Source organism: Cervus elaphus, chromosome 8 (assembly GCF_910594005.1).
Source record: "Cervus elaphus chromosome 8, mCerEla1.1, whole genome shotgun sequence".
Lineage (NCBI taxonomy): Eukaryota > Metazoa > Chordata > Mammalia > Artiodactyla > Cervidae > Cervus > Cervus elaphus.
Window position 1 is genome coordinate 10,041,383 of NC_057822.1, and position 24,157 is coordinate 10,065,539.

A 24,157-nucleotide genomic window follows, 5' to 3' on the forward strand; every position below is an offset into this window, starting at 1 on the left:
AGACCACAGAATGAAAAAGAGAGGGAAACAGACTTGGAGTTGAGTCCTGGCCACTTACCTCACCTCTTAAGCCTCAGTTTCTCACTTGTAACCTGCGGGAAATGGAAACAGTGACAGACTTTATTTGGGGGGGGGGGGGGGGGGCTCCAAAATCACTGCAGATGGTGACTGCAGCCGTGAAATTAAAAGATTCTTACCCCTTGGAAGAAAACTTATGACCAACCTAGCCAGCATATTAAAAAGGAGAGACATTACTTTGCCAGCAAAGGCCCATCTAGTCAAAGCTATGGTTTTTCCAGTAGTCATGTATGGATGTGAGAGTTGGACTATAAAGAAAGCTGAGCACTAAAGAATTGATGCTTTTGAACTGTGGTGTTGGAGAAGACTCTTGAGAGTCCCTCAGACAGCAAGGAGATCCAACCAGTCCATCATAAAGGAAATCAGTTCTGAATATTCATTGGAAGGACTGATGCTGAAGCTGAAACTCCAATACTTTGGCCACCTGATGCAAAGAGCTGACTCACTGGAAAAGACCCTGATGCTAGGAAAGATTGAAAGCAGTAGAAGGGGACAATAGAGGATGAGATGGTTGGATGGCATCACCAACTCGATGGACATGAGTGAGTAAACTCCTGGAGTTGGTGACGGACAGGGAGACCTGACTTGCTGCAGTCCATGGGGTCGCAAAGAATCGGACAGGACGGACCGACTAAACTGACTGAACTGATGTTCGCGTATCTAGGGGCTTCCCAGGTGGCGCTAGAGGTAAAGAACCCGCCTGCCAATGCAGGAGACATGAGAGGCGGGTTCGATTCCCTGGTCGGGAAGATCCCCTGGAAGAGGGCATGGCAACCCACTCCAGTAGTTCTCGCATGTCTAGCCAGTTTGTGGGTATTAAAAACAGTGTATGTCAGGCGCGTGGCACCTAAGGAGCGCTCAACAAGTAGAGACTGCACCACACCTCTCAGAAACCCTCAGCGTACTGAATTACTAAGTGCTTGGTGAGGCTCCCGCACTAGACTGTGCGCCACCGGCGCGGCGCTGACGGGCGCCGGGCCCAGAGGGACGCAGCTCCTATTCCCGGGGGGAAAGCCAAGCCGGGCGGACCCCATCTCCGGGAAGTGACGCCACCCAGCGAGCTGCACTGGAGCAGGGGCTGGGCCGGCAGGGCGCACGAACCATGGCGGAAGCGGAAGGGAGTTCGCCGCTCCTATTGCCGCCGCCGCTGCCTCCCCCGCTCGGTATGGCGGAAGTGGAGGCGCCGACGGCGGCCGAGACGGACAAGAAGCAACTTAGCGGTGCTGGCAGCGGCGCCATGGACGTGGAGCGGAGCCGCTTCCCGTACTGCGTGGTGTGGACGCCCATCCCGGTGCTCACGTGAGTCTTCTCTGGCGTTCTGCCGGGACGGGGAGAGGGGCCGGCGCGTTGTCCTCCGGCGGCCCCGGGCCAGCCTCCTGGCCCAAAGCGCAGCAAAGCCTTCCCGAGGGGCCGGGGTTCATCAGTACCCCTCCACCCGCGTGTTGCCAGTGGTGCTGACGGATGGGACCGGCTCCTCGCCCTCGTTACACCTGGTCTGATCTGAGAGACAGTTGTTGACTGTGGAGAGGTTCAGCGGCTGGGAAGCCCAGGACCTGTGGGCGTACAGAAAAGGGGCCCCTTGACTTAGTGTGAGAGAGACATCTTCATTCATTCACTGGCTTATTCATTCATTAAACAGACGATTTCTGGTCACTTCCTCTACGCAAGACATCCTGCTGGGTCTGGAGGCCCAGAATGGGAGTTTGGTTGGGACCACACTGACTCCTGGGATGTCGTCACTGGAAGGGCCCCTAGACATATGACCACATCATCTCTGTTGCAAAGCGCGTTTAGGTCCCAGGCAGTTTGCCCACCAGACCAAAGTTCTTTCTATGGCATCAGATCAGCCTTTGTCAGAAAAGAAAGCAGGTGCTCCAGAAAGTGCTGGCGCCTTGTAGCAAGGAGCCGCGGGGTTAGGGAGGTAGGGAGCTGGTTTGCCCTGGTGCTTCAGCCCTGACAACTGATGATAACCATTACCCACCGTGCTGGACACTTGGCCAAGCTCTTTTACACCCATTTTCTCTGAATTTCACAGCCACTTTCTGAGGTAGGAATTACGGTCTCAGATGATGGATCTCTACCATTAAATGTCTTGATCAGGTTCACATGACAGTGAGCAAAGCCATCCCCAACACCGTTTTTTGACTTGCTCTCTTTTAACCACATCCGGTTCCCTCTCAGTTGATGGAATAGACTTATTTGTTCCCTGTATCAAAAACAGCCAGGTGGTATGGAGAACGGATCATTTTTGTCCTTATATGTTTCTGATTCTAAAATGAGCTCTTTTTCTTAAGTCTTGCATCATGTTAAAATATTTCTATTGTTTCTGTTTCAAATACTTTTGCATTTGTTTAAGAATATCCAAGTATGGGTCCTTTAAAAATAAAAATATTTAAGAAAGTGTTTTCATAGATTAACTCAATATTCCTTTTAACACACCTGCTCAGTGACCCCTGTGTGCCTAGAATAGTTCTATGTGACAAGAATATAGTGGTGAGTAAAGCAGGTATGATCCTTGCTCTCACAGAGTTAAATCATGGTGGAAGGAGATAGTAAACAAGTGAACTATAAAAGAACTGATAGTGATTAGTGCTATGAAGAAAGTAAAATGTTAATGTAAGAATAAGTGGGAGGAAATGTATTGGTTTTGCTAAAAATCGTGTTGTTATCCCAAGATCTCTTTGGTTTTCCCCTGTTCTCAAAAACACGTTTGCAGAGTCCTCTGCTCTTCAGAGAGCTGGTAGCAACGTTGAGTGGAAGCACCACAGGCCCCAGTCATCTGGGCTAGAAGCAGCGCACACTCCGTTTCTCTGCAGATCTGTGTACGGGTGTTCATAAGATGAATCTAGTGCCCCTGTCAGAGGGCTCCTGTTCCCATCAAAGGACCTGCCCTCCAGCAGGAGAGAGAGAGAGGTGAACCATTGTAGTGCATTATGGTGATTGCCGACCTCGAGTGCAGAGCTAGGAACAGATGGGGTACAAGCAACTGTCATTGATTTTGGAGGGGGAGGATCAGAAGAGGCAACTGAATCCAGAGATCTGTCTGTCCCCTCAGAACTGTTGATGATTCTGCGTGAAAAGCCTGATAACAGCTACTGCTACTACAAAAAACAGCAAAGAGTAGATACTCACTCTGTTCTGGGCTCTGTTCTAAACATTTTATATTCACTGTCTCATTCAGTCCTCACATCAACTTAAAGAAAGAAAATGAATACTATCACCCCCATTTTATAGACGAGGAAACAAAAGCTTTGAAGCCAGCATAGGGCTTTTTCCACTGAAATACTCTACCTTACTAGGTAAGGGTCCAGGGTCAGTAACTCATTCATTCAATAAGCAGATCTTGAGGCCCTGTTACATACTAGGTCTGAATAGACAGTAGTCCACAAAGCAGCTTTGGAGCTTGCCTTCATGGAGCTTCCAGACTGACAAACACTTTGAGAGTTTCTTCTCCGGGGCTTCCCCACGTGCAGGCCCTGCCATTGTCTCCAGGCTTTGTTCTAACCTCCAGTGCAGCCATGGATATAGAGTACTGGTCAAAGCCATACCTTTGCCCCAACCAGATGAAAGAAATTGGGGAGAGGAGAGAAAGAGGGATCTTGAGATTAGGGTCTGAGAGATCTGAGGCCTTTCCCGTAATCCTGAGTGTCCATGCTGTGGCCGCTATGAATCTTCAGCAACTTATACACCAGTCCAACCAGTCATATAGCAAGTGTTTATTGTACGCCTCATGGTAACAACATTGAGCAACTACCAAGTGCAAGGAAGTGTCAAGCATTTTGCAAGCATATCCTATTTGATCCTCACAATTACACCACACTGAGGCACTATCATTAGCGTTCACCTCTCACTGAGAGATGGGAATGAGTGCCTGCCCAAAACACAGTGAAGACTCCACCCAGGTCTGACTTCAGAGCCTGACTCCACTCTTAAATGCAGGACATTCATTCATTCAGCATTTAGTCAATGGCTGCTTGGCTCCAGTCATGTGCCAGGCACTGCCTGTGGGCTACTCTAATACCAAAGAGAAAATCCCTGCTCTCCTGGAGTTTACATGCTAGTGGGGAAAGACAGGGGCTTTCCAGGTGGCACTAGTGGTAAAGTACCTGCTTACCATTGCAGAAGACATAGGGACGTGGGTTCGATCCCTGGGTCTGGAGGATCTCCTGGAGAAGGGCATGATAACCCACTCCATATTCTTGCCTGGAGAATCCCATGGACATAGGAGCCTGACAGGCTACAGTCCATAGCGTTGCAGACACGACTGTTAGACATGGCTAAAGCAACTTAGCTCACAGGCACAGGGAAAGACAGTGACCATATAAGTGAACAAGGTAATCTGAGATTGTAGTAGATACTATAAAGAAATTAAAGCAGAGTAATGGGATCTAGGGTGCCTGGGGTTGTGTGTGGCTACTTTAGAAGGCATCATCAAGGAAAACCTCCAAAGTTGATGGTTGAGCTGAGGCATCAATGATAAGCAGCAACCAGCTATTCGAAGCTCTAGAAGAGGGTTTGGGATGGAAGCCAAAGCAAGAAACAAAAAAAGCATCGAGGTGGGAGGACTTGGTGTGTTTGATGAACCAGAAGTGGGCAGTGTAGCTAGAGAAAAGAGTGAGGTGGCATCAGACGATAAGCAAGACGAGACTATTGGAAGGAGTTTGGAGTATATTATAAGTGTAACAGGAAGCTTTCAGTGGATGTCAAAGCAAGGGAATGACGGCATTTGGATTACGTTCTTAAAAGACAACTTGGGAATTCCCTGGTGGTCCAGTGGTTAGGATTTAGCCCTTTCACTGCAGGGGCCTGGGTTCAGTCTCTGGTCCAGGAACTAAGATCCCTCAAGCCATGTGACAGCAAAAAATTTAAAACAAACCACCGCTCCCCACCATCCTTTCAGGTCCTCAGGCTGCAGCCCAGAATCACTCTATTCTGTCGTCATAAAACCACCCAGTTTCCTTTGAAAGATCTTCTGAAGCCATCTGCTTCTCACCACCCCACCACCACTCCTCTGCTCAGGATCACTGTCACCTCTTGCCAGTATTCCAGAAGAGCCTCTGAACTGTCCTCCCATTCTCCAGGCACATGCTGCACTTTGCTGCCTTTGGAGTTCTGCTTTCTGCCTCTGGACATCCTGTCCTTTCACAGGTCTGGGTTAAAGGTCACCTCCTCTGTGATGCCCTAGCCCCACATAATTGTTTCCTGGGGCTGCATCTCCAGGTTTTGCCTCCACCTCTCCAGCAGGCAGCCTTAAAATCACACTTGGCTGCTGGCCCTGCGAGTCCTTCTTAAACTGATCAGTCTCTCCACCACCTAGTTCCTGTGGAGCCATAGTTCTCAGCCTACAGACAGATCTAGAGTTCCTGTGTGTTTTGCATATAGGGGTCCTACTGAGATTTGGGTTTTTGTAAATGCCCATGACTTTTAAAAGTCTGAACTCTCAATTCCTGTAATACACCGTGCTTTTGTCCGGTTCTCTACCCTTGCACGTATTGTTTCTTTATCAGTTCCTCAGAGGAAGCTTCTGAACTTACCCCACACCCAACACACACACACATATACATATTTTGGTTTAAATGCTCCCCCCTACTTTAAAAAAAAGAAAAAAAACTTTTTATTGAGATATAAGATATAGCATGAAGGATGCAGATCTTAAGTGTATGGGTTAATGAATTCTGCATATGTGTACGCTCACGTCACCCGGGTCCAGAAAGGCCATTTCCAGTATCCAGGGGGCCTCCCTTGTGCCTGTCAGTTCTGCCGCAGAAATAACCCATCTTCTCCCTCCAGCACAATAGATTAGTTTTGCCTTTTCTTGAACTTTATATAACAGAATACTATGCATGCATTTTTGTGTGAGATTTATTTTACTCTGCTTATGTCTGTGAAGATCTGTGTTGTATGTAGCAGTTTATTCTTTCGCATTGTTAGCTGCTATTCCACTGTGTGACTATACCCCAGGCTACTTACCCATTTTATTATTGTTGGACATTTAGCTTATTTCTGGTTTTTTTTAATCAACTTTATTGTGGTATAATTCACATGCAGTAAAGTGCATGCACTTTAAGTGTGCAGTTCAGTGAGTTTTGACAAATATTTCCAGCTATTTTTTTTCCTTCCTTTTAAAACTTTTTTCTTTTTCTTTTTACCTGCTATTTTTTAATAAAGGTGCTGTGAAGGTTCTGGTCCACAGCTTTGGTGGGCACTGGCACCAAAAGATTGCTTTTGTTGGGTGTTTACTCTGAAGTGGAGTTGCTGAAGTAGAGGGTGTAGTGCCCGTTTGTGAAAGCTGTAGAACGGTTTATACTCCGAGCAGCAGTGAAGGAGCATTCCCGTCGCTCCGCATCCGCACCTCACTCGGTGTTACTGTCCCTGGAGTTTAGCTGTGTTGTGGGCGCACAGATTCCCCGCTCTGTTTTTCGTCTGCACTGGCCCCTCTTCCCAACCCCCCGCCCCTCACACCAGCCTCATGGGCACTCATCACACATATTATATTCATCTGCTCTCACGCCGGATGGAGTGTCCCCAGCTCTGTCTGACCAGCTGGGAGACTCCCCTGAGCTCTGCCGTTCCATGTCCTTGTTTCTCACAGGTGGTTTTTCCCCATCATTGGCCACATGGGCATCTGCACATCCACAGGAGTCATTCGGGACTTTGCTGGCCCCTACTTCGTGTCGGTGAGTTCCCCGTTCTGCGCCCTCTGGAGGGCTCTGAGGCTCCCATGGAAGGCTGGCCTATCTTGCCAGCAGGCAGCCTTCCCATGTCCCTAGTATCCAGAGAGTGCAGCTGCCCCGCAGTCCTGGCCTTGGCCCTCTGCTCCCCACCAGTGTTTTGACCCCTTTTCCCCTTCTCTTGCCTCCAGGACAGGCCGGGAGGGCAGTGTGGCCAGAAGGAGTCTTAAGTAACTGACCCAGCCCTTGGCCCACCCCGGGGGTACCAAGACATGGGTAGGGGTTAGAGGCAAGAGTGGAGAGTCAGACCATCCTGGAACTACATCTCTGGACTTTCAGAAGGTGGGAGTCACAAGGTGGGGGCACATGGGAGGCTGACATGGTTCTCTGGGTGTGGCCATGGAGAAGGGGCAGGCCTTCTAGAATGAACCAGCTGTGTTCTCAGGTCTGCTCCCAGGGGTTGGGCCCAAGATAGAGGCAGTGGGCTTGCTCTAGATAAGCAGGCAGCATCCTGCCTCTTTCGAGGTTGCAGCTTCCTCTCCATCCGCGGCTGGGACAAACGAGTGTGACAGTACCAGCCTGTCTGATTCACATTTATCATGATCTCTAACACCACAAAGGTCTTTCATACCCTTCACTTTCCGTGTCATACACGTTTATGAGAATTCATCTCTGACGAGCTCTGTGAGCAGATGCTAAGCCCAGCCTCTGTCCCTGTGTAACTCCTGCACTCCACGTCTTTTGCAGCAGGTCTAGGACTCGGCTCTAACATCTCCCTCAAAGGAGGCCTCTTGAGGCCCACTCTGTGTCCCCCCGCAACCCACCCCACGTCCTGCTTCGACTGCAGTCACACTGCCAGGCTCCGTGTGGGCCAGCACACGGGTTAGGAGGTCAGAGGGCATCCTCATTCACACTGTCAAGGAAACCACCTCCCTGTGGGCACAGACCAGGGACTGACCAGAGAACCTGGAGAACTCCAGGCCCGGAGAGGGGGAGAGAATTACTTGGGAGCCACAGAGAGGGGCGGTCATGCCTGTACCCCGAGCATCTGGTCTCTGGGCACAGGACTCTGTGCACCCCTGCCGCGTCGCCTTCTTCACACAGCAAAGCTGCTGCAGGCAGTTGAGATACCCCGCCGGCCCCAGAGCAGGGCCCACGCCCCACTTGTGCCCACCTTCTAAGTGGCATACCTCCTTCTAAGTCACGACACTTCCACCACCAACCCAGGTCTGTCTTTAGGCCCGGATGCAGGCTCCCCACTGACCTCTGCTCTTGTCCCCCAACAGGAAGACAACATGGCCTTTGGGAAGCCTGCCAAGTAAGTGACGAATGTGCGTGTGACTGGCCCTGGAGCCAGGTTCCTCTGCCTGGAGCAGCAGGCCAGGCCTCCTGGGGTCACAGCAGAAGCTAGCAATGAGGAGGGGTTGAGGGGGGCGCAGCCAGGGTCCACCAGAGGGTCTGGCCTTGTACCACACATCTCCTGCTCCGGTCCCTGGCCAGGTCCTTTACCCACAGGACTTCTAGACCTTGCCTCAGCCGTGCAAGGTCGTGTTTTCAGCTGCGTCGGAAAGGTGAGGGAAAGAAGGAAAAGGTGAGAAATGGAAAAGAGGTGGCAGAACTGGAACTTGCATGCAGGTGTGTCTCCTTCCAAAACCTAGACGCTTTCTCCTGCCCCTCAGGGAACAAATACACCATTTAAGGTAAAAGGGAGGCGTTGTTTGGAACTCTGCTGGGAAGTTCTGGTTGGAGAGAACGAAAGCAAATTTAGGCCCTCCTGGAGTATTGCTAGTTTGCATGGGGTTTGGGGACCTCAGTTTTTCTGTCTGGGGGCCTGTCTCTCTTGTGGCCTGGAGACAGCGCTTCAGTCATCGGTCTGCTCATTAGAGCATCAGGTGCCCTGTTGGTCGAGGCAGCGTCCAGGAGGGTGGAGCCCTGGAGGAGTAGGTGTCCCGCACAGCGCAGGCAGCCTGGAGCGGGGCTCCCAAGCCCTGCTGGCGTCCTCAGGGACCTCTGGCCTGGGTGTCTGCTGCCAGCTCGCTCTTCAGCAGGAGTCAGAAGGGCATCAGGCACCCGTTTCCAAGCAGGAACCGCCGAGCAGCCCAAGTCCCCAGACCACGTCCCCAGACGGCGGCGGTTTCTCCCGTCCAGGCTGTCGGCTCCTCTGTCAAGCCACTCCCCACGTAGCAGCCAGAGGGCGCTCGAGCTCCCGGCGCCCCCGCCTGAGAGACCCTGTGGGCCGACCCCCAGCTTGAGGGCTGTGAGCTTTAAGCTCCACCGGGTGTTCTCCTCCTCACCCTAGCCTCCCGAGTGAGGAGGTGAGGGGAAAGACGGATAAACTCCTCAGGAGGACATTCGGGTCCCCACAGCATGGCCCCCCGCCTCTCCAGTGTCTTCATGCCTGTAGGCGCCACACAGCACCGTGCCGCTTCCTCCCTTCAGACGTTCCCTCTGCCTAGAACGTCCACTACCCACGCCGTGCCTGGCTGATCCCTCCTGTTTCACACAAGACTCGTGTTTCCCGCCCACCCCCGCCCCCAGGAAGCCTCTCACACCCCCACTGAGTGAGCCCATGTCCTCCCCAGGATCTGCGAGGCCGCGCATGTCACACTGTCCCAGCTGCCAGCTGCGTGGCTCTCGGCCTGCGCCTGGTTCAGCCCTGCAGCTCCGCGCCCGCTCAGGGCCGCACACGGAGCAGGCGTCAGGGGACAGTCGTGGAGCTGAGCCAGTGCCCAGAATGCCCTCTTCCCCCTCTCAGGTACTGGAAGCTGGACCCTGCTCAGGTCTACGCCAGCGGGCCCAACGCGTGGGACACCGGTGTGCACGACGCCTCAGAGGAGTACAAGCACCGAATGGTAGGTGGGCCACCCCTGGGGGCGGGAAGCAGGGTGGGAGGGCGCCCCCCTGCGGCCCGGCCTGAGCCAGCCCTCCCTGCACCTCCAGCACAATCTCTGCTGTGACAACTGCCACTCACACGTGGCCTTGGCCCTGAACCTGATGCGCTACAACAACAGCACCAACTGGAACATGGTGACGCTCTGCTTCTTCTGCCTGCTCTACGGGAAGTACGTCAGGTGAGCCCCCGGGGGCTGTGCTTCCACAGATCCCACCAGGGCCACGCATCCCAGCAGGGCGGCTTCTGGGGTCCTCCAGCCAGCAGGGCCAAGCAGGTGCTGATGGGAGCCGCGGAGGTTCTGAAATAACCCAGAGCTGGCCGAGAGGGCGTGCCGTCCGAGGCCAGCTCTGTCCCCTGCTCACGGCGAGATCTTGGCGAGTAGCCTTGGCCTCTCCTAAGCAGCACCTGCCCTTTGGTAAAACGGAGATAAAGATGTTGGCTCCTCGGGGACACTGCGCACGTGCTGAGTCCTGTGCTCAGGTCGAGGGAACCAGGTAGACCCTCACATAAGGGTGGGTGACCCCACAGGGTCCCCTCCCAGCTTTCCTTACCAGAGGCAGGGTTCTGGGCAGGTGGGCCCCCCATGGTGGCCTGGGAAGCCCTTTGAAGCCACGGCCTCATGACTTGTGAGGTCACAGGTCGTAGTCATGATTCACAGGCAGAGGGAACTCGGAGAGGTGGAGTGACCCACCCATGGGGCCCCAGCGCACACCTGAGCTAGCCTGGCCGCCTCTCCAGGCTTTCCTCCAGCTGCGCTCATGGTTCAAAGCTTCTGAAAAGGCTTCTTTTCAGAAGACTCTTTTGATCCAAAGGCTTTTAGAGGTCCCCTGGGAAGCCCTTAACTGCGGTCACACAGAGGCTGAGTCAAAGCCGGGGTTGAACCCGGGGCCCTGACTCCAGCCCCAACCCTGTGCTGACTCTGGCCAGCCAGTCCACACCTCATAGGCTGTCTGCACCATACAGACTAAAGACTTGCTGGTTCTCTTGCCGGAGACCCCTCCCCAGACACAGGGGCAATTGTGGATGGAGTCATGAAGGCCCACAGCGGGGCCTGTCTTCCTGTACACGCCCAGCGAGGTGTTCCATCACCAGGCGCCTGGAATGGCGGCCGCCCAGGATGGGAGCTGGTGGGCCTCCGTAGTGGACCAGTCCCTCAGTTGACCGAGTTCGGGGCTGAGAGGGTGGGTCCGGGAGCTTCCTGCGGGGAGCAGCCCCGTCTGGGTGTGCAGGTGGACGATGTTCTGAGCTGCACACTCACTCACTCCCCAGGCCCTTACAGCCCACACTCTCCTCTCTCTCCACAGCGTCGGCGCCTTCGTGAAGACCTGGCTGCCTTTTGTCCTCCTCCTGGGCATCATCCTGACCGTCAGCTTGGTCTTTAACCTGCGGTGATGGCCGCTCCGTGGCCCTGGGCCCACCCAGCTCCTGAGGAGGCAGCCGCCACCTCTGTTTCGTCCCAGATTGTTTGTCCTCGCCCCGAAAGGCAGGGATGGGCCTGCTGGGTTTGACCCAGGGTCTGGTCTAGGCGGGATGGAGTAAAAGGCTGAGGGTGAGCTTGGGGCAGAGGCATTTGCATTTTGTGCCTAACCGGTTGCTCAGAAGCTCCCGGACCCCTCCATCCCAGGCTTGAGACCCCCACCCTCGAGGTACCCTTTGTTCATCTGTCAGAAAAGCCTTAGTTTCCCTCTGGAGCTGGGCTCCCTCTGCCTCAGCCCAGTGCATGGCTGGGGAGAGAAGGGCATTTGGACCCACCAGCCAGGGCAGCCCTGCATTCTCCTGCCAGAGCTCTGGTACCAGGACGAGGGCACCCTGAGAAGTCTCCGTGAGCTCGGCGCCCCAGGGCCTGCCTTCTCCACTGGCCACTAGAATGGCCCAGCAGGACTGACGGACCCCTCAGATGTTTGTCAGAAGCTGCGCTCGGGGTGGTTTGGGCCCCACGAGCGGGCGGCCTCCAGCCCATGCAGCACTGTCTTCCCACTCTCCCAGGGCCTGCAAGCCCTTGGGCCTATCTTCCCCTGAAGTTCGGGGCCTGGGCTCCCCCAACCAGGCTGGAGAAACGAGTGATATACCCAAGGTGACCCCTGCAGATCAGAGCAGTGTCACAAAGCTTGACCTCAGCCCCAGGTGTGGACCTCGCATTGGTGACTGGACAACCTCCAAGATGTCGCAGGGCCGTTGATGCAGCCAGCGCCGTCAGAAGGCTGAAGGAGAGCTGTTTCTGCCCGCCTCCCACAGCTCCCTCTTCTCTCCAAGATGTGGACGGGCCATGCCGCCCCCTCACCTCTGCTGCACAGATTGCTTTGTGCAAGCCTCCCTGGACAGGACAATAAAGAGTGTGAACTCCGGAGCAGGCCTGTCCTTGTTTTCTCCCTGGGTTCACGGAGGATGTGAGCTCCCTTCAGCTCCTGTCTTCTGGATGAACTTGGGATCCTCTGCCCCCAGCAAGGGATCTGGTTGCCGAGGACATGGCTGTGTCTGGAGCTTAGAGTCAGCATCCTTCGGGTGTATCCCGCTCTGAGCCTGAGCTGTGGAGGTTCCTCACCACGCCTCATCCACCACCCCGAAGCTGTCTCCCTGAGGCAGACGAATAGTGAATCCCCTCCCATATTCCCTTTTGAGAAGAACTTGGCAGTGGGATTGGGAGTCAGTGTAGGACAGACCACAGCCCTGGGTCCAGCCCCCGCCGTATCCACGGATCGTGTTGCCAAGCTCCCGGTGCTGACCCCTAGGGGTCAGGTCTGTGCCCTGCTCCGTGGCGCCTCAAGTCTTCATGGCCCTGGGGACCCGGCAGTCTCTCTTGGTGCCTCCTGGTCTCCACCAAGACAAGCTAGCACCCACTCTCAACACCCGCCTGCTTCTGGTCCTCTGCTGTCCACCTGTTGAAGTCATGCCCTTCCTTCCCAGCTTAAAAGCCACTTCCTTGGCAAAGTCTTTCCTAATCTTGCGCTATGCCAGTTGTCACTTTAGTTGAACTAGCAAAAGATTTGGTCTCAGAATCCTGAAAGCCCAAGGATGGCCCTCTGGGCCCTGGATCAGGTGTCCATCGGCTCACCCCAGACCCTACAGTGTTGTGGTTTGCAAGCCTGGGGGTTCTCCGGGTTAGGGTAGTGCCACCTTCCCTCTTAAGAGCTATCCCATTTTCAAAAATCTGTTTTGCATACTGGGGTCCAACCTAAGGGTTGGGGTTAAGTTCTGGTACAGAGGACACAATGGAAGAATGGACAGGAAAGTTTTCAGGCCTGCTTTCACACAGCAGAACTTTAAATCAGCTGTGTGGTGATGGACCTAAATCGGTGTCATAAAAATCACTTAACGGTTACTAAGTGCTGATAAAGTCTGTCATTTACCCTCACCTCAGCTCGATGAGGAACATGCTGTCATCCCCATTTGAAGATTAAAAAAGGAAGGGATTTCCTGGTGGTCCAGTGGTTAAGAATCTGCCTTGTAATGCAGGGGACGCGGGTTTGATCCCTGGTCAGAGAACTAAGACCCCACATGCCGCAGGGCAACTAAGCCTCTGCACTCTGGAGCCCATGCACCGCAAGGAACGAACCCATGCGCCCCAACTAAGACTCGAGGCAGCCAAAATAAAATTTAAAAGATGTTTTTTTGAAAAAGAAAAGCACAGAGAAGCGCTGTGATCTGCTCAAGGTCACAGAGGTAGGAAGCGTGGAGCCACGTTCAAAGGCAGCAACCGGGGCTCCCGAGCCCCCCACTTGGAACCACCCTGCGAGGTGGCCCCGCTGGAGCCCAGGAAGAGGGAGAATGGATGCTGGAGGCAAGAAAAAGGAACCTCCTTACAATCGTTCTATGAGACGGCTGCCATTGTCCCTGTTTCATAAAGGGATAGACGCTATAGAGAGACTGTCATTGATCCAAGGCCACGGGAGCCATGTGGCAGAGCCAGAATTTTAGCCGAGGTCCGGGGCCTCTTAGCCTGGAGTTGCCTGGAGACCAGCCGCAGTGCAGAGGCGCGGAGTGGCAGCGGGTGGGGAAGGAGTTCTGCAGCTGAGCTGGGAGCACACGTGGACCAAGTGGGGGGCAGGGGGGTGTTGAGGGGCAGGAAGCAGCGCCTGTCAGTGGGCTCTAAGGATGTAGGACCAGTCAAAGCCAGGCAGGGGTCCTGAGGGTCGGCCGAGGGGCCGGGCAGCCCAAAGGAGGATGGACTGTCTTGGGAGATGATAAGAATCGGCTGGGCAGGCTTGGAGTAGATTTGTTAAAAGGGTCAGAGGGTTCCCCTGGCTGTCTGCTGGCAGCTTCCAAAGCTGAGGAATGACAGATAAAAGAGCCCTCTGACAGCTGGGCGATAAAGGGCTGGGGGTAGTGCTGAGGGTGGAGGCCAGGAGGCAAGGAGGAAGAGGCTTCCAGAAGAGACTGAACAGGAACAGAAACCTGGCCAGTGGGACGGTGGCGGAGGTGGGGGACAGATGGGAAAGAGGGGCAGCCTGGGGAGCGGCAGCAAGTGTCAGGAGGCCTGGAGGCCAGGACAGGAGGGCTGGTCACAGAAATGGAAACGTGGAAACAGAAAGTTAGAGGTGGGAAGGGTACAGAGGAATTGAGGTTGAGAAGAGAGGAGCGTCACAGATGCTAGGATAGATCAGAAAGAGGAAGAGAGTATGGAAGCCAGAATAGACAGCGAAGTTTGATGCTTTCCAGGGTGAAAGCTGAGAAGTGGAATAGAGAAGCATCCTTGGGTGGAGCCAGGACAGAATAATGGGCAAGGGTGAGGGTGCTGCTGGCCACTCGCCTTCCATTTGGGGAGACTTGGCAGAGGAGGCTGGCATCAAAGTGACGGCTCCCACAGTGGACATTCAATGGCTATTGCATCTACCCATGCATATACATGTTTATTAAGGGCCTGTAGGAATCTCACTGCACTCTAGTGAGACCCATCTGAGGAGGGATTATTATCCCCATTTAATAGATACGGGGTGGGTAATAGCACTTCCTGGGACGCATGTGTGGACACTGAGGGACAGCGGTTGTCAAAAGGGCCTTATGTTGGCCAGAGGACCTGGTAACTGTGCCAACTGGTTCCAGGCACTTCCATCTCCCTTAGAGGTTCTTCACGCTCTGCAGCCCGTACTTTGCATAGGAGGAAATTGCAGCTCAGAGTGGTTGAGGCCTGCTAAAGGTCACACAGCGGCAGAGCAGGAACTCTTCGGGGTTATCTGGCTGCCGTGTGCAATCCTTCCACTGCCCTTGTTCTCAGAAAGGTTTCTAACTTTGCTTTCAAAGCAAGTTTCTATCAGCTCCTTAGTGGGCAGGATGGGGCTGCAACCCATTCTGTAGAAAAAGGCAGCCGAGGCTCTGAGGGGTGAGAGCCAGCTCGGGTTACAGGAGTCACAGAGGAAGTCTGCCCAGGAGCTGGGGCCAAGCCCCGGGCCTCTCCCACCGACCAGATCAGCTCTGGGTTTGCTGAAAGCCAAGACTGCACCCCTGGGGAGCCAGGAGTCCAGGCCCGGTTTTGCATCGGGCCCTGTGAGAAGGTGTTTCCTCCTCCTCCGTGGGGCAGCCACTTTGCTGGGCTGCCGGTTGAGTCAGCCTTAGGCCCTCACTGCTCTTCTCCTGGTCCCTGAACTTGACGGCCAGGGGAGCCAGGGCTACCTCACAAAGGCGTCCCCTCCATTCTGGACCCCTACAGGTAATACACCTTGGGCTGGGGGTCCCCTGCCTGTGCCCAGAGGGGCGGGCACTTCCACCTGGCATCCTGAGCACCCTCTAGGATCTCAGTGTGTAGAGGGGAGGTGGAACGTGTCTCGGACTGGAGCAACCAGACAAACAGACAGACAAACGGACAGACACTTAAGCTGACCAATGGGTCTGTCCCATGAGGGTTGGAACCATGGGGAGGGCCAGAGGCTGGATTCTGCCTCTGAGACCAGAAGGGACTGCAGGGAGGGGCGCGCTGCTTGGGACCCTGGGCTCAGAAGCCCACAGCCCAGCCCTCAACCTCAGGACCAGAGTAGAGTCAATTCCACAGACCGTCCCTCCGCCTCCACGCTCATACACACACACTGGGTAGCCCCCGGGGCACCAGGCTACCCACCGCCACACACAGCCCCGTCACACATACACACACAGGTGCACACCCCACTCCGCTGTCACCAGAAGGTCACAGAACACACCACCCAGACGACAGTCCCCTCTGCAGCGGCACGCTGTGACATGACGCCCAGAGACACACACAGCTGCAACACTCACACCCACAAAACACACAGGCGCCCAGGCCCACGGTATGCAGGCGCCTGCCGAGAGCAGAGATTCATAGCGACCCCAGGTAACACAGGGGCTCACACGCCAGGCCCCAGAGGAGCCCCGAACCCTGCGTCTGCAACACCCCGGACCTGCACATGGTAGACGTTCAGGAAATGCTGTTAGCGTGGGGCACAAGGCATTTCCCCAGCGTCATACAGGACACCTGATCGAGACACCCACCCACCTCCCCTGGGAGGGTGGGGCAGGGGCTTGCTTGACGGGCTCGCTGACTCAGCTGGGAGGGCACAGAGCGCGGACACAAGCCAGGACCTGCCTACTGAGCGTCCTCGCCCCACCCTGGCCCTGCCTGGTGCCCCGGGAGGGAGGGGACTGGCGGAGCGGGAGGACAGGAGAGACCACCCCGCCCTGTGGGCTCAGGCCCAGTCGCGGGCCCCTTGCCACGTCCACACGCCCCTCGGGGCTGCAGAGATGTTTTCCTTCCGGAGTCACCATGGTACCCAAGCTGCTTTGCAGCACTCAGCCTCCACCGCCAAGACCCCAGCCAGATCCAGGCCGGGGTGTGGGGATCCCATGCAGTCAGAGTAGAGTGGCCTGGGCCTCCAGGTCAGGGGGCAGGGCTGGCAGCAGGGGCATCCCTGGGCTGGAGGCCGCAGGGGGAGTGGGTGCTGCGGTTACCTCCGGGGGAGGAAGTTGGGCTGTGGGCTGGGGAGGAGGTTGCCTCAGACAGGAAGGCCCACTGGGCCAGGGCCGGGTGGGGGTGAAGGGTGGAGGGGAGGGACCCAGGTAGGGAGATTCCCAGGGCAGAGTGCCAAGCAGATATGTGTGTGAGCCTGTGTTTCCCAAGCCAGATATGTGTCTGGCTGTGTGTGTGTGTGTATTCCCCATGTGTGTGCAGGTGTATTTCTGCATTTAACTAGTCAAACATTTACTGACCATCTGCTGTGTGCACAATTCTGGCTTTAGGGGGGAGGCCCTGGTCCCTAGCTTCAAGGTCACAATCCGGTTTGGGGGGGTGCAGTATGTGTGTGCAGAAGTCTGTGTGATTTGTAGGTATCTAGGGACACGCCTTTGCTCCCAGGGTGAAGCCATCTGTGGTCCTTGTTGCCCTTGTATGCCCCTGCCTGTGTGCAGGTGTGAGGAGGTGTGAGGTACATCTCTTGGTCTGCACATAGATTTGGGTCTATGACTGCCTAGGGCCCTTTATGTGGGACCAGATATCATGTGCCTGTTTTTATACAAGGGTCAGTGTGCATGCGTGACCAGGTGTACGTCTCACTGGGGACAAGTGTATCTACATGTATCAGTGTGTACACACATGTCTTTGTACATGTCTTGAAGTGTGTCCCTGAGTATGTTCATGGGCCTCTGTAAGCATGTGTCCATGAGTACCTCTCAAGCCACCTTGATCTCAGCCTTCCTGGGCTTGTACCCTGCCCATCACAGGGTTGTATATTTGGGCAGAAAAAGGCAGCTGGCTCCAGGATGTGCCCTGACCCTTGGTGTGCCCCCAGGGAGCCACGTGTGCCCAGCCTGGGCGCTGCCCCGGCTGATGCCCCAGAGGGGCCACCCAGCTCCAGAGGGGCTCTGGTCCCTGCCTGGCCTCCTCATGGCACATGAGCCAGAGCCCGATGGGCTCCTGGATCTCAGCTTCCTGACAGAGGAGGAGCAGGAGGCCATTGCCGAGGTCCTGAAGCGAGATGCCCGCCTGCGCCAGCTGGAGGAGGGACGGGTCAGGTAAGGCAGAACAAGGGAAGCCCTGGAGAAAGGGGCCTCTGGCCCTGGGGGTGCTCAGGTGGCCCCCACCCTGTCCCTTCAAGGTGCAGCCCGTCAGAAATCTCAGTAGGCCTTGCTTTGGCCCCCTGGTCTACTTGGCGCTTGGCCATCAGGCCCATGGCCTCAGCTCATCACCTCTCCCAGCATGGCTGCACCCACTCCCTGCCAGCCTCCCTGCCTGCAGTCTCGCCCTTTCGGGTCCACCTGCCATGTTGCAGCCAGAACTCTCCAGATCTATTCTTGGTATCCACTCCTGAAACCTCAGCATCCCGTCAGGGACAAGCTCAGAATTGTGGTCCACAAGGCCTCCCTGGTTGGTCTCTGGAAGCCTCTCCCATCTCACCTTCCACCAGTAAACCCCACCACCTGACATACTCAAAGTGTAATGCTATGGCCACTCAGTCGCTCCACAGTCCCCAAACACACCCTTCACTTCTGTGCTTTCCCTCATGCCTGGAATAAAATGGTGAAGAGGAGCGTGGGACTTGTCAGTAGTGTTTGGGGACACACAGACACCTCCTAGCCTATAACCTTGGACCTCACCAGCACCGCTCTCCTCATCTGTAAAATGGGGTTAAGGAGCCTACTTCATAGAGTTAAGAAGGGTTATACACAGTCATTTAGTGAAGAATAAATAATTTCCTTCTCTACCTGGAGAATTGAATTTGTCCTTTAAGAAGAAATTCAAATGTCACCTCCTCTGGGAAGCTCTCCAGGATTCTCAAAGGCAAAGCTGACCCTCTTACATACATATGACTCCTACAACATTATAGTAGTCCTGGTTTATTCCAGACTCAGTCTCCCACCAACCCGAGCACCTCCAAAGCAGGGACCAAGTCTGATTTACTGTTATATCCCTGGCCCCAGGTACAGGGCCTGGCACACAGAGTGGGTGGCAAGAATGCTTGATTGCATAAGCGGTGACTGCCACGTCCTCCCCCATCCTCCAGCAAGCTCCGGGCATCACTGGCAGACCCTGGGCAGCTGAAGATCCTAACTGGGGACTGGTTCCAGGAAGCACGCTCCCAGCGGCACCAGCACGCCCAATTCGGCTCTGACCTGGTCCGAGCTTCTATCCGCAGAAAGAAGGGCTGCAGGGGTGAGAGGAGCTCCCCAGAGGGGGCAGGCCTTGTGCAGCCCAGGTCACTGGGTATATGTGGACAAGGAGAGGGGGCCCCTGGTACTATGTGACTCTGGGTGGGCACCGCCCTGCCATGGGCTCTGGGGAGTGGGTGGGCATCTCCAAGGGCCAGACATCCCAGGAACAGGGATTCACAGAACGTCTCACCTGGGTGCAGGAGACCAGGCTGGAGGCAGCGATGGGGAGGCCGAGGCTGCAGGGAAAGAGACTGAAGAGGCCCTGGAGCCCAGGTGAGGAGGTGTGGCAGGCAGTGGCGGGTGCTTCCCAGTCGGCCCATCCCTGACTACACCTCTCCCTCCTCCCAGGCTCTCCGTAGACGAGGGCCCCCAAGAGAGGCTCAGCGAGGCGGAGGTGAGTAATGAGTGATTCAACAGGCTAACGAGTGCGTGTAGTCTCTGGAGCGGAGGTGGGGTGTGCGGGGGGGAAAGAACCCAGACTGCGAATTAATTGGGAGACCCTGGGCTAGGCCTCTGTCCTCCTCCTCTGTCACATGGGGCTCTGGGCCCAGCCTCTAAGGGAAACCGAATTGGCTACTAGGGGTGGGGTGGGGGACAGAACTGGGCAAGGTCCAAGACTCAGATGCCACCGCTGGGGACCCTGGGAGTCAGGCAGGGCAGTTCCTGAAGTGTGAAGGGATGTGAAGTAAAAGGGCCAGACTGGTCCTGCAGCTGGCTGCTGGCTCGGCCCTGAGGGCGGTGGAAAATCTGGAGCTGAAGCCTCTGACCTCTGACCCCATCATAACCTCTGACCCCTTCACTACCAGTCCCCACTGTGACTTCTACCCCTTGCTTCTTTCAGGGACCGGATGTCTCCTCACCATGTGTCCCCACAAAGCCTTCAGAGCAGGAGGAGGAGCCCCAAGCCCAAGAAGATGAGCCGGGAGGTGTGTGTTCAAAGCACAGGGAGGCTGGGGGATCAGAGACAGCTCTATGCGTGCTGTGCTTAGTCGCCCAATCATGTCCGACTCTTGCGACCCCATGGACTGTAGCCCGCCAGGCTCCTCTGTCTACGGGGATTCTCCAGGCAAGAATCCTGGAGTGGGTTGCCATGCCCTCCTCCAGGGGATCTTCCCAACCCAAGGATCAAACCCTGGTCTCCCGCATTGCAGGCGGGTTCTTTACCATCTGATCTTCCCTGGTGGCTCAGACGGTAAAGAGTTTGCCTGCTAATGCAGGAGACAGCGATGCTCCTGGAAAACCCATGGACAGGGAAGTCTGGCAGGCTACAGTCCAGGAAAGCCCAGAGACAGCTCTAAGTGACCCCCAAACACCTGTGTTCACCTTTCTCCTGTTTTGTGGGCGGGGAGGCGTGGTCTCCACGGGCGACCGCAGGGCAGCCCTGGGGCCTGAACCTGGCTGGTAAACCAGTCCCTCCAAATTTGCTCAGGGGCGGGTTGGCGGGCGGGCAAGGGAGGGGCTCGCTGAGCAGCTTGTGCCCCTCCCAGCCCCTGACCTGGGGCACCCTCCGGTCATCGCCGGCGAGGAGGCGGACCCGGAGATGCAGCCGCCGTCGAGGGGAGAGGAGGAGCCGCAGCCCCCGCCTGCCCAGGTAGGCGGGAGAGGCCCGCGGCTGCTCTCAAGACCCGGAGCGGATTCTGGGCGGGGAGCACCTCTGCCCGAGGCTGCGAGCTGTGCGGGACCGGGAAACGCCGCGGGAGGGGCGAGGGGTTACGGGGGCGCCCCGGTCACTTAGTCACCTACCCCCCTCCTAAGACCCAGGCGGCGTCTGAGATGCTGGAGAATGGGGAGGAGACCCCGGGGACCGACCCCTCGTTCGACCGCATGCTCAGCAGCAGCTCCTCCATGTCCAGCCTCAACTCCTCCACGGTTAGGGGACGAGGGACAGGGTCTGGGGGTGGGGGTGGGGAAGCCTCCTTTCCCCGTATCCCAACACGCAACCCCTGCATAACCCCTCCCTTGACCTCACTTCCCCCCCCCCCCCCGACCCCCAACTCCCGCGATCTGAACTCTCGGCGCTCGGCTTCCCCAGCGCCGACGTGAGCCCAGGTCCCCCGCCCTGACCTCCCACCCTCCGTCCGCAGCTGAGCGGCAGCCAGATGAGCCTGTCAGGGGAGCCGGAGGCGGGCGCCGTGCAGGTGCGTGGCTCCGTGCACTTCGCGCTGCGCTACGAGCCGGGAGCCGCCGAGCTGCGCGTGCACGTGATCCAGTGCCAGGGCCTGGCCGCCGCACGGCGCCGCCGCTCCGACCCGTGAGTGCCCGACCCCGCGAGGCTGGGGCGCTAAGGGGGCCGCGCTCTCCGTCCAACCGCGCCGCTTTTCTTGGCTTCAGTTTCCCCATCTGCAAAATGGGAATAACCTTCTTGGGAGACGCAGGAGTTGGGTGATTTAACTCCTATAAAGCGCGGCACGAGGCCTGCCACGCGTTCCAGGCTGTGGCTGGAGCAAGTGCTGGAAGGGGCTGGAAGGGTAAAGCCCCCCCTCCTTACCTCCGTTCCTCACCTCCCCCGCTCCAGCTACGTCAAAAGCTACCTCCTCCCGGATAAGCAGAGCAAGCGCAAGACAACCGTGAAGAAACGGAATCTGAACCCGGTCTTCAACGAGATTCTCCGGGTGAGGCTTCGACGACGGGGCAGGCCCCATTAATGAACCGAACCCCCCTTCCTGCGAGCCCAGCGGGGCAGGGGTAGACATGGTACTGTCACTCCTGGTCGCTCCAATCCTCCATTCTGCGGGAGGAACGGCAGGGAGGGCCTCGCTTTTAACTCACCCGCCGGCATGTCGGTCTAGAGGTGGGCACGGCGCTAGTCCAGACCCCCATTTACGCCGTCTGGGGCTCCCCAGGATTCCTTCCGGCAAGGAGCGTGGTAGGATAAGCCCCAGCGAACACTCCGACAGCACTGAGGCCGCGGCCTCGACGCTGCTCCATTTAAGTGCACCTCCTGTCCCCAGCGGACTTCCCTGGTGGCGCGGAGGGCAAAGCGTCTGTCTCCAATGCGGAAGACCCGGGCTCAATCCCTGGGTCAGGAAGATCTCCTCGAGAAAGAAATGGCAACCTACTCCAGTATTCTTGCCTGGAGAATCCCATAGACGGAGGAGCCTGGTAGGCTACAGTCCATGAGGTCGCAAAGACCTCACGGACACGACTGAGAGACTTCCCTTTCTTTCTTTCCTGTCCCCAGTACTCTGTCCCGCAGACCGAGCTCCGGGGCCGCGTGCTGAGCCTGTCCGTGTGGCACCGCGAAAGCCTGGGTCGCAACATCTTTCTGGGCGAAGTCGAAGTGCCCCTGAACACGTGGGACTGGGACTCCGAGCCCACCTGGCTCCCCCTGCAGCCCCGAGTGAGCAGCTGGCCCGCGTGGGGAGAGCCCGGCACAGATCTCCCGCCTTTAACCCACCGGGCTCTCCCCAAGTCCCCTTCGCCCTCGAAACCTTAACGGCCCCATGCAGAAGTCTGGTCTCCGACGGCTGGTGCTTGGGTGGCTCTCGGATTCCGCAGGCGGTTCTCTCGGAGCCCCGCCCCAGAGACACGCCCCACCAATTTCTGGGGACTCCGCCCCCCTCCTTTCCCTAGGACCTCGTCCCCAGACCCTGACAAGCCCGCCTCTCGCAGGTCCCGCCCTCTCCCGACGACCTTCCCAGCCGCGGGCTGCTCTCTCTGTCCCTCAAGTACGTCCCCGCTGGCTCCGAGGGTGAGTGACCGCCCCCGAGGGGCCAAGCCGGATGGGCTTGGAGAGGCGGGGAACCCGGGTCCCGCAAGGGTGAGGGGATGCTGTCCCCGGGCCAGGGCCTGAGCCGAGTCTCTCCGCAGGTCCGGGACTGCCCCCGAGCGGGGAGCTGCACTTCTGGGTGAAGGAGGTTCAGGATCTCATCCCTTTGCGCTCAGGGTCCCCAGATACTTTCGTACAATGGTGAGGGGCATCGCCACTTCCCGGCTTCCCTTCCTTTCTCCTGCAATGGAGCGCCCCCACCTTCAACATGCACCCACTCTTGATTCCCCCCTACCCCCACTCTGGGCTTTGACCACTGAGCAGGGGTGGAGGGGACCGCTTGAGCAAAGGCCTCGAGTCAGGAGAGTGAGGACTCCTTCCAGCAGCTGCATTCCAGTGACTGGCGCCTATAGGACTTGCTGGAGAGCTGAGACTGAGACCTGGCTGGTCTTGGGGGCCCACCCATGGAGGACCTGGAAAACCAGGTTGTGGTTTTCCTTGCAGTTCAGTGGTTTTCAAAGTAAGCACCAGAGGAATTCTAGGGGCGCCTGCATCTGCTGCTCCACCCTCAGAGAAAAAAACAGAGGCGGGGCCCATGAGGTTCTGAGCTCCCAGCCCTGGTTCAACCAGAGGCTTTGGTTTCCCCTTAGGTTTTGTACTTCTGAGTAATATTTTGTTTTGCAGAAAGAGCTTCAAGCGCCTGCTTTAGAAAAGTTTGGAAATCACTTCTGGGTGGTCTTGAAGGTGACTGAGCTGAGGAGCAGCAGACTGGCATTTCAGGGACATTACTCTGGGGTCCTGTGGATAGGAGTTGTACTTTTTAAAAGCAGGAGATCGAAGCAAAGGTCCCAGCAAGGGTTTGAGGCCGGTTCTCAGGCAGGAACCAGAGGACATGGACATTGCGAGGGAGTGTGGGTAGGACTCGGTGACCGGTGGGTGCTGGGGAGTGTGAGGGGGTGGCCACTTGACGTCAGCCCACCTCCCCCACAGCTCGGTGCTGCCTGATGATAGCCGGGCCAGCCGCCAGCGGACAAGGGTGGTGCGACGCAGCCTCAACCCCATGTTCAATCACACCATGGTCTATGATGGCTTTGGGCCTGCTGACCTGCGCCAGGCCTGTGCGGAGCTCTCCCTCTGGGACCATGGGGCCCTGGGCAGTCGCCAGCTGGGGGGCACACGCCTCAGCCTGGGCACCGGTGAGTGGGGAAGAGCCCTGAGGGGACCTGATGCTAAGAGGCAGGGGCTCAGCGTGTGGCCTTGGGCAGGTCTCTGTCCTTTCCTGAGCTTGGTGTCCACTGGGAACTGGGGGGTGGGGTGGGGCATGACCAGGGACCAGGCAGTGTTCCTCAGGATCTGGGGTGTCCAACGTGACCATGCCTTCCACCCCTTCCCCCCGCCCACTACACCCAGGCAGCAGTTACGGGCTCCAGGTGCCCTGGATGGACTCCACACATGAGGAGAGGCGGCTGTGGCAAAGCCTCCTGGAGCGGCCATGTGAGTGGGTGGATGGCCTTCTGCCCCTCAGGACCAACCTGGCCCCCAGGACATAGCTGCCCTACATGCTCTACAAAACCCCTCTTTTGGGATCCCCATCTCAGGGCCTTCCCTTGGCTAAAAAATAAAGTCTATTCTGAGGGCAACAAGGAGGCTGATGTCTGCCTGGGATGGGGGAGGGGGTTGGTGGTGAAAGTGAAGGGGGCCAGAGGAAGGAATTTT

General features: G+C 56.7%; 2 protein-coding genes across 3 annotated transcripts; both read left to right on the top strand.

Moving 5' to 3' along the window:
* The first annotated feature begins 1,139 nt into the window (after positions 1 to 1,139).
* Positions 1,140 to 11,989, top strand: TMEM222 (transmembrane protein 222). Of its 2 annotated transcripts, none has more exons than XM_043909392.1 (6): positions 1,140 to 1,377; positions 6,671 to 6,755; positions 8,036 to 8,067; positions 9,505 to 9,601; positions 9,690 to 9,811; positions 10,947 to 11,989. In XM_043909392.1, the coding sequence occupies exons 1-6, from the start codon at positions 1,181 to 1,183 to the stop codon at positions 11,032 to 11,034; spliced, it is 621 nt and encodes a 206-aa protein (XP_043765327.1). In that variant the 5' UTR covers positions 1,140 to 1,180; the 3' UTR covers positions 11,035 to 11,989. The 2 variants fall into 2 exon arrangements, with proteins under 2 accessions (XP_043765327.1, XP_043765326.1); XM_043909391.1 differs by having other exon boundaries at positions 1,142 to 1,377; positions 9,690 to 9,820.
* Positions 11,990 to 15,158: 3,169 nt separating this feature from the next.
* SYTL1 (synaptotagmin like 1) lies at positions 15,159 to 24,078 on the top strand. The gene is made up of 15 exons (XM_043909399.1): positions 15,159 to 15,286; positions 17,373 to 17,595; positions 18,585 to 18,733; positions 18,933 to 19,005; positions 19,081 to 19,126; positions 19,574 to 19,658; positions 20,220 to 20,323; positions 20,488 to 20,601; positions 20,817 to 20,983; positions 21,248 to 21,344; positions 21,914 to 22,072; positions 22,345 to 22,423; positions 22,543 to 22,642; positions 23,432 to 23,637; positions 23,852 to 24,078. The coding sequence occupies exons 2-15, from the start codon at positions 17,411 to 17,413 to the stop codon at positions 23,989 to 23,991; spliced, it is 1,704 nt and encodes a 567-aa protein (XP_043765334.1). The 5' UTR covers positions 15,159 to 15,286; positions 17,373 to 17,410; the 3' UTR covers positions 23,992 to 24,078.
* The last annotated feature ends 79 nt before the right edge of the window (positions 24,079 to 24,157 follow it).

Excerpts from the sequence above, each read along its gene's own strand:
- TMEM222 (XM_043909391.1), top strand. The coding sequence starts at position 1,181 with ATGGCGGAAGCGGAAGGGAGTTCGCCGCTCCTATTGCCGCCGCCGCTG. Across the intron at positions 8,068-9,504 it reads GCCTTTGGGAAGCCTGCCAA|GTACTGGAAGCTGGACCCTG; the intron begins GTAAGTGACGAA and ends TCCCCCTCTCAG. Across the intron at positions 9,821-10,946 it reads CTCTACGGGAAGTACGTCAG|CGTCGGCGCCTTCGTGAAGA; the intron begins GTGAGCCCCCGG and ends CTCTCTCCACAG.
- SYTL1 (XM_043909399.1), top strand. The coding sequence starts at position 17,411 with ATGCCCCAGAGGGGCCACCCAGCTCCAGAGGGGCTCTGGTCCCTGCCT. Across the intron at positions 20,984-21,247 it reads CGGCGCCGCCGCTCCGACCC|CTACGTCAAAAGCTACCTCC; the intron begins GTGAGTGCCCGA and ends CCCCCGCTCCAG. Across the intron at positions 22,424-22,542 it reads CGTCCCCGCTGGCTCCGAGG|GTCCGGGACTGCCCCCGAGC; the intron begins GTGAGTGACCGC and ends GTCTCTCCGCAG.